Source organism: Mus pahari, chromosome 2, assembly GCF_900095145.1.
Source record: "Mus pahari chromosome 2, PAHARI_EIJ_v1.1, whole genome shotgun sequence".
In the NCBI taxonomy this organism is placed as follows: domain Eukaryota; kingdom Metazoa; phylum Chordata; class Mammalia; order Rodentia; family Muridae; genus Mus; species Mus pahari.
The window spans coordinates 139341492-139350813 of NC_034591.1; the positions used below are offsets into that span (position 1 = coordinate 139341492).

The 9322-nt window shown below is 39.1% G+C and overlaps 1 protein-coding gene across 1 annotated transcript in view; it reads right to left on the reverse strand.

Moving 5' to 3' along the window:
• Positions 1–9322, reverse strand: part of LOC110316727 (vomeronasal type-2 receptor 26-like) — a 44086-nt gene that overhangs the window by 5934 nt on the left and 28830 nt on the right. Inside the window, exons 4-5 of the mRNA XM_021191182.1 lie at positions 5286–5510; positions 1789–1912 (exon numbers count right to left, since the gene is read on the reverse strand). Coding sequence (XP_021046841.1) covers positions 1789–1912; positions 5286–5510 — 349 coding nt within the window. The remainder of the gene's footprint in view (positions 1–1788; positions 1913–5285; positions 5511–9322) is intronic.

Sequence of the window (9322 nt, forward strand, 5' to 3'; positions counted from 1 at the left end):
AGTAGGAGTTGCTGGTGAGCTCCCACCAAGGGCATGAAAGCAGGATAGCTGGTGGGCTGAACAATTCTGATACTTTACAGGCCCAGATTCAATGCTTAAACTTTGCTCACTCCCACCTCTCTGAACTGTGGAGTACATGAAGGGGCTGGTCCAACATATCCCAAACCACAGGGTCTAGAGACACTGGACTACAACAGGATATCTGAGAGGAGTCCCAGTAACTGTCCCATGGTGATAGAATATCAGCAGCCTGANGTTCAGAGCAGGCCAACAAGTCACAGCAATTAAAACTGGCAAGCAAAGAAGTATGGACATGAGGGTACAGGATGGGACTCACTGTGACATATTGCAGCTCCCACAACAAGACTTTTTTTGGTTTGGCACAGGGGGAGGTTGCAAGGCACAGGGGGAGGTCCAAGGTTGCATGGACACAAGGGGATGGAAAGATGAGTGGTACTGGGGTGGATGATGTGAAATTCACAAAGAAGCAATACAAACAATATTGCTATTTAAAGTATAAAGAACAAGGACCTGATAGTGCTTATATGCAAGTTCAGCATTCAGGAAATAGTCTGGCCTACCACTACTTTGCTACCAAATAATTTGTTACCATTATTTCCTAAAGTAATATTTAAGAACATTATTTTACATAGACTTTGGTAAATAAAGATTTCATTTAGGACAATAAAAAGGGCATGACAAAACTCCTGCTTTGAAATAGATGTTAGATATGAAGTAAGGACACAAAAGAACTGGTAGGAAGCACTGCTCTAGTGCACTGGGGAGGCTTTGCAATTACAATCATTTTGAGGAAGAAGTGAGAGCAGGGCAGTCAGAGGACAGTGGGCAGAGCATCCTGCACATCGATCACAGCTCGGGATGTCACTCATAGCCCGACATATGACTCATAGACCTACATACCACTCATCTCCTGGGATCTCTCAGTGCTTGGTTTTACAGGGGCCTCATGCTAGCTTACCATACCAGGGGACGCATAATGAGAGCTCTCACAAGAATCAATGTAATTCCAAAGGAAACTCTTAAATCATATGGGAAATACTTATTTAGTCATAAACAAGTATTTATGAAGTTATAGTTTATAATGTAGCTCATAGTTTAGGATATACACAGAGCACTCACTGTTTACAGTATACAAAGACTACTAACTTCACTGATTAATACTGCTACATCTGTAGGAGAACAATTAGTGAAAAGCAGAGATACAAAGAAATTTAAAACTTAAACTCAATGCTGTTATGCTGAAGACAAAGCTGGATCAGATGCAGAACACTCCTGTAGTCTTAGTCGCCCAGGAGGCTTAGCCTGGAGGATTGCAGGAACCCAGGAGTTTGAGATCTATACACATAGCATAGCAAATAAAACAAACAGATAAACAAGTGTCAGTAACAAAAATGACTGGGTGGAAATAAAGATTTTTGTTTGTTAGTTGTTTTGTTTTTCAAGACAGGGCTTCTCTGTACAACCCTGGCTGTCCTGGAACTCACTGTAGATCAGGATGGCCTTGAACTCAGAGATCTACATACTGAGAGTTGGGATTAATCCCTTTGCTACTCCACCCAGCAAGACCTTGTTTTAAAGTATTGAGAGTTAGCTACATAAATATAACTATGTCATCAGATATTGTGTTACTCATCCCTATCCAGTGGTGCATCATTTTCACATTCAGAAGTATTTCTACAAATATCCACATTCAGAAACATTTCTCGAAATTTCAACATTGAGAACTATTTCTAGAAATTTNTACATTCAGAATCATTTTATAAATACCTGTTTCATTTGCANATTCTCCATCTGGACATGGGACACAATCAAAACAACAGAATGGTTTCCCATCAACAGGTGTTTTNCTAAATCCAAGTGGACAACTTTGACTGCAAACAGATAAAGGAGTCTGTATAGGAGACATGAGAAGATGCAAGGCAGTTAATTCATGACATTCAATATTAGCATTCAGACCGTAAATTTTAGCGGGGCATCTGTATGCTGTAACAACCATAGAACTACTATGCTTTTAAAGATTATGTAGCCAAAGCGTCTGTTTCTATTTCTCGCTGTCTCTCTCTCTTTCTCACTCTCTGTCTCTCTCTGTCTCTCTGTCTCTGTCTCTGTCTGTCTCTCTCTCTCTCCTCTCTCTCTCTGTGTCTCTGTCTCTCTCTCTCTCTCTTTATTTTATTTCATTGATCTGTTATTTTTATTTCTCTATAATAAATTTCATTGTAGTTAATATTAATACAATTTTAAAGTTTGCATATATTTTGATCATGTCCTTCCCCTCCTCCATGTCTGACCTTCTCCCTCTCTCAACTCTGACAAATTTAAGTTCTTTCTCAAAAAAGAAATTGAAATATCCAAATAACAAATCACCCAAAACCTATAAAATAAAATTAAAAGCAAAAAAAAACCAAAACAAAAATCCCAGCAAACTGTAACAAAACAAGTACTCCTAAACAAAAGATCTGACTTGGGGTGATTGATATACCCACTGTATTCCACTGGAGAAAAGTTATCTAGCCTCTTAAACACCATAATATTTCTCACTATTACGCATTACCTCTTTTCATCACATCACAGTTATGCTCATGATGAACAATTCCAACAAAAAGGAATAAATGTACATATAGATTTAAAATTCAAATAGAAAAATACCTGTGACAGGATGTTTAATCACACTGTGAACACTGAGACTGTGTTATTTACTGAAAAAAATCCATTTCTATTTGTGGTATGGCTCAGGCTTAGAATACTCCCTAATCCCAAATAAAGAAGGTAGAGTTTGGAGAATGAAGCACTCATGTTTCAAATCAACTTCTAATTGAGGGGCAGGCAAAGTGACAAATCAGAGGATGATTTGACAGAATTACTGAGAGATAGAATACACCAAACTCTTCTTGTAAGAATAGACAGGAAAGAAAGGCAATTTGCTGACTTCCTAGCTCCTACAATCAGGTACTGAAGAGGGTCACAATAACAGATGAAGTACAAAAGCTGAAGACCTCTGGCCATTAACACACACTTCTGTTCTGGGGCCCAGAACCTGATGACTTCTGATTATTTAACTCTCTTGCTACTCTGGGGATTGAAGCTAAAAGCTCTGCCACTTAACTTGGTTTTTCTATTCCTAGCCCTAAAGCTGATGACTTCTTGCAATTGACTCCTGCTGATAGAGGAGAGAAGTAAGAAAAAAACTTAGATACTTGGACTCTTTAGTACTGACTCAGGGGTCTCAAGTTAGCCATGAAAGAGGCTCCAATATGCTTAACTCTTCCTGAGCCAGTAAGAAAGAAGGAGAGACAGAGTGGGGGGGGTAGGGAGGGAGGGAAGGAGGGAGGGAGGGAGGAAGGGAGGAAGGAAGATAGGAAGCAAGGAAGGAAGGAAGGAAGGAAGGAAGGAAGGAAGGAAGGAAGGAAGGAAGGAAGGAAGGAAGGAAGAACATGAGGGACACAGATAGACACTGGGAAAAGCAAAAAGAGGCTATTCTAAGCTGTTATTTTGCTTTCAGATATTTATTGCTTTTTAGTTACAAAAAATCTACAGAAGAATAAAATTACCTCATACATAAAATTTTAAACAAATGGGAATTACAGCAAAATGGAGATTGTAAGTTCAAAGCACTGTTTCAATGTATAAGGTCATTATAAGTTCATATGAGGAAGAGAGGCCCCTTGGTCTTGCAAATTTTATATGCCCCATACAGGGGAATGCCAGGTCCAAGAAGTTGGAGTGAGTGGGCAGGGGAACAGGGTGGGGGGAGGGTATAGCGGACATTCGGGACAGCCTTTGAAATGGAAATGAAGAAAATATCTAATAAAATAATTTAAAAAATAAGTTCATATGACCTTGTTTTTCATAAGGAACACCTGTGGCCTTTTTCTTAGATGTATAGTTGGACAAAAGTTTTTCTTGACCATTAATTTGTTCCAAACCTAGCACTATTATTCCATGGCACATGAATGAATGTACAACTCTACTTGCAACTTTTATTCTGTAGAGCACTTGAGAAAACTTGTATCAATTTAGGAGCTATATAAAACCATGATTAGCAATTAGGGAATCATCAATTAGCAATTAGGAAAACACCATTCCTACTTGAAAGTACATCTTCATATTGATTCTACAGGAAATCTACCCAATAGGGTAGGTAAATAACAAGGAAATCATTAAGCTATGCAATAGTGAGAGGAAAGAGAATTAATATCTGAGTCAATGTCTCTGGGGACTTTACCTCTCAGAGTGCACACATTGCAACCACCCAGAAGATTTCTAGGCTTTCTCCAGAAATCTTGCTTGCCTGTCATATCCCTTCTTAAATGGCTTCGATCAACCCCTTAGAGGCACAGTGCATGAGGTTTGCAGTGAAGGGGACACAGTGAGTTTTACTGCGACAGATGTACAGAGACAGGGTGCAGAGAGAACAAGCTAAACACAAGTAAAGACAGAACCAGTCAGAGTTTGCAAAGGAGCCAAAAGATTAGAACATATGTCCACAGGTAGAATGAGGCCAACCAGAGGAAATTCAATCAGAGACTGAGAAAAGTCAGATTGAACCAGTCAAGGTTGTAAGAAGGGTGTAAGCCAGAAGAGCTGAGGTGAACCAGCCACCCTGAACTTAGAAAGAGGTAGAGAGGGGAAGCTCATTGAGCACTAAGTCTCAAAGGCTGTAAACATTCTAGGCTTAGAATAAATTGTACGGAGTCTAGAAGCATCCAGAAACAGGGTTTGGTTAGCAGACGGAGGAAGGAAGTCTCAGAGATGATAATTAGCTTCATGAAAATAAAAGTTATATTTATAAATCCTCATTTGCAGAGACTGGATTTGTCCACATCTCTTTATTTTATTCATTTACAGAAGGCAGTTCCACTAGAACCCTAGTGCCTTGACATGTATGATCCATCCATCCAGAAAACTGACCAAGATGTTGTTTGGTTTTTCTTTCTTTCTTCTTTCTTTCTTTCTTTCTTTCTTTCTTTCTTTCTTTCTTTCTTTCTTTCTTTCTTTCTTTCTTTCTTTCTTTTCTTCTTCTTCTAGGTAGGCCATGAGTGTATCTGTTCATTACAAGGATGAATCTATCTGAAGAATTATTCCAAAATGAGTCAGTAATTCCTGACATAACAGCTGTTATGCAGGCACAAAGTTCTGGTATTCAGCATTAAAATGGACAAAGTAGGGCATGCTCAGCCTGGTGGCACTCAGCAGTCCCTTAACCCTGTTCTCTGAGGAATTCCAGCCTGAGAGCAGCACTCAGTACTGACTGCAAAGATACTCACCTGATTATGGTGTTCACCCCAACTTATAAATTCTTCATTTAAGGACAAATACTGAACACCATGAGATTCGAAAACAAATTGGCCAACCTTCACATGACCTGTGGTACCACTCTGCAGAGACTGGTAATTAAAGATGTCAAGCTTGGTTGCCAAAATCTCCTTGTTCACAAGAATCTCCTCATTGGAGCTTCTCACAAATGGGCCATTTTGTAAGAATGGATGGAGCTAAAAGAGAAAATAGTGATCAGAACATGCACTCTAAGTCATTGAGATGCACACAAACCTGGTTATTTAACTGTCCTCTCTTTCTGTGAATGTATGTTCCTGTGGCTTTCACCAGTGTTCATTTATCATAGGGCTAACACATGGCAGCAGTAGTGCTATATGTACACAGTACCATAGTCATGAGCTATTTACCAACACTTTCACCACTATTCAAATTTGAAAGCTGAACATTTTTCAATCATTTGGTCAAGTAAGGAGGACTCTGTCCACCAAATTCTAATTTTCTTGAAAAAGAAGAACAATTTGAATGAGGTATGATAAACTTTGTGCATACTTGTTTTTCAGAAAAAAATGCAATTTTTCACAACTATAAATTCCTTAAGAAAGTCCTAATAAAATGAAAATTTCAGATTTTAAAATAATATTGTCTTAAATAAGGCAGCATGGGAAAGCAGAACAGATGTGTTATAGAAATGTAGAGAGTCAAGTGATAGAGAGCTGCAAAGAAGGATGGGAGTCAATCTTGTGCCCTGGGTCGCTCAGGGACCAGTCTGCTCTGGTGAGAGTTCATACTGCAGAAGTGACACAGCTTCTGGGACACACCTCATTTTGGGGTCCAAACATCCGGGCACCTTCCCCACCAGAGGAGAGGTATCTACCTAGGTGGGCTCTTAATGCCTGAGCAGGTGAAGAGAGTCCTCTTGTGTCCCTGGTCCCTCAGAGACTAGTCTGTGAAGGTGAGTATGCAGATGGCAGAGGCAACATATCTTCTGGGACAGGCCCAGTTTCAGGCCTACATCTTCAGCCAGGAGGCAGGTCTGAGTGCCAAAACTCTGTGCACCTTCCTTGCAAGAGAAGAGCTTGCCAGAGGAGAGTACTCTGACACTGAAACTCAGGAGAGAGCTGGACTCCCAGGACTGCTGAAAGAGGCTAACAGAATCACAGGAGGTACAAGTTCCAACCAGAGATGACTATAACAACTAATGCCAGAGATTACCAGATGGCCAAAGTCAAATGTAAGAATCTTAATAACAGAAACCAAGATCATTCACCATCATCAGAACCCAGGACTCCCACCACAGCCAGTCTGTGATACCACAACAAACCCAAAAAGCAAGACTCAGATTTAAAATCTTATCTCATGATGCTGGTAGAGGACATTAAGAAGGGCATTAATAACTCACTTAAAGAAATACAGGAGAGCACTGCTAAACAGGTAGAAGTCCTTAAAGAGGACACAAAAATACCTTAAAGAAGTACAGTAAAATACAACCAAACAGGTGGTGGATTTAACTAAAACATCCAAGACATAAAAAGGGAAGTAGAAACCATAAAGAAAACCAAAAGTGAGACAACTCTGGAGATAGAAAACCTAGGAAAGAAATCAAGAACGCTTATAGAGAAGTTACCCAAGGAATTGAAGGGGTCTGCAGCCCTGTAGATGGGACAACAATATGAACTAATCAGTACCCCAGAGCTTGTATCTCTAGCTGCATATATAGCAGAAGATAGACTAGTCAGACACTGTTGAGAAGAGAGGCTCTGTGGTCTTGCAAAATTTATATGCCCCATACAGGGGAACGCCAGGGCCAAGAAGTGGGAGGGACTGGGCAGGGGAGCAGGGTGGGGGGAAGGGTATAAGGGACATTTGGGATACCATTCAAAATGTAAATGAATAAAATATCTAATAAAATAATCTATGAAGAAGAAGAAGAAGAAGAAGAAGAAGAAGAAGAAGAAGAAGAAGAAGAAGAAGAAGAAGAAGAAGAAGAAGAAGAAGAAAGAAAGAAATCAGAAACCGTCGATGCCAGCATCAGCAACAGAATACAAGAGATGGACAAGAGAATCTCTGTTGCAGAAGATTCCATAGAGAACATGGGCACAACAATCAAAGAAAATGCAAAATTCAAAAAGATCCTAACTCAAAATATCCAGGAAATCCAGGACACAATGAGAAGACCAAACCTACGGATAATAGGAGTAGATGAGAATGAAGATTTTCAACTAAAAGGGCCTGCAAATAGCTTCAACAAAATTATGGAAGAAAATTTCCGAAACCTAAAGAAAGAGATGCCCATGAACATACAAGAAGTGTAAGAACTCCAAATAGACTAGACCAGAAAAGAAATTCCTCCTGTCACATAATAATCAGAACAAGAAATGCACTAAATAAAGATAGAATATTAAAAGCAGTAAGGGAAAAATGTCAAGTAACATAAAAAGGCAGGACTATTAGAATTATACCTGACTTCTCACCAGAGACTATGAAAGCCAGAAGATCCTGGACAGATGTTATGCAGACCCTAAGAGAACACAAATGCCAGCCCAGGCTACTATACCCAGCAAAACTCTCAATTAACATAGATGGAGAAACCAAAATATTACATGATAAAACCAAATTCACAAATATCTATCCACGAATCCAGCCCTTAAAAGGATAATAAAACAAAAACACCAAAACAAGGAGGGAAACTACACCCTAGAAAAAGCAAGGAAGTAATTCTTCAAGAAACCTAAATGAAGACAGGCACAAGAACAGAATCCCAAGTTTAACAACAAAAATACAGTATGCAATTACTTTTCTTTAATTCCTCTTAACACAAATGGACTCAATTCCCCAATAAAAAGACATAGAATAATAGACTGGCAACACAATCAGGACCCAACATTTTGCTGCTTACATTAAACCCACCTCAGGGAAAAAGATAGACACTACCTCAGAGTGAAAGACTGGAGAACAATTTTCTAAGCAAACAGTCAGAAGAAACAAGCTGGAGTAGCCATTCTAATATCAAATACAATTGACTTCCAACCCAAAGTTATGAAGAAAGGCAAGGAGGGGCACTTCATATTCATCAAAGGTAAAATCTACAAGGGGAACTCTCAATTCTGAATATTAAGAGCAGCCACATTCATTAAAGAAACTTTAGTAAAGCTCAAAGCACACATTGCACCTCATACAATAATAGTGGGAGACTTCAACACCAAACTCTCACCAATGGACAGATCCTGGAAACAGAAACTGAACAGAGACATATGGACACTAACAGAAGTCATGAAACAAATGGATTTAATAGATATCCACAGAATATACCTTCTTCTCAGCACCACATAGTACCTCCTCCAAAATTGGCCATATAATTGGACACAAAACAGGCCTCCAAGGATATGAAAATATTGAAATTATCCCATGCATTTTATCAGATCACCATGCGCTAAGGCTGATCTTCAATAAGAGCATAAATAATTGATAACAGCATAAATGATAGAAAGCCAACACTCACATGGAATCTGAACAACACTCTACTCACTGATTCTTTGGTCAAGGATGAAATAAAGAAAGAAATGAAATACTTTTTAGAATTTAATGAAAATAAAACCACAGCATGCCCAAACTTATGGAACACAATTAAAGCAGTCCTAAGAGGAAAACTCATAGCCCTGAGTGCTACCAAAAAGAAACTAGAGAGAGCATACCCTAGTAGCCTGACAGCACACATAGAAGCTTTAGAACTAACGGAAGCAAATTCACCCAAGAGGAGTAGACAGCAGGAAATAATCAAACTCATGGGTGAAATAAACCAAGATAAAACAAAAAGAACTGTACAAAGAATCAACCAAGCCAGGAGCTGGTTCTTTGAGAAAATCAACAATATAGATAAACCCTTAGCAGACTAACTAGAGGGCACAGGGACAGTATCCTAATTAACAAAATCAGAAATGCAAAAGGTGGCATAGCAACAGAACCTGAGGAAATCCATACATTATCAGATCCTACTACAATAGGCTATACTTAACAAAACTAGAAAACC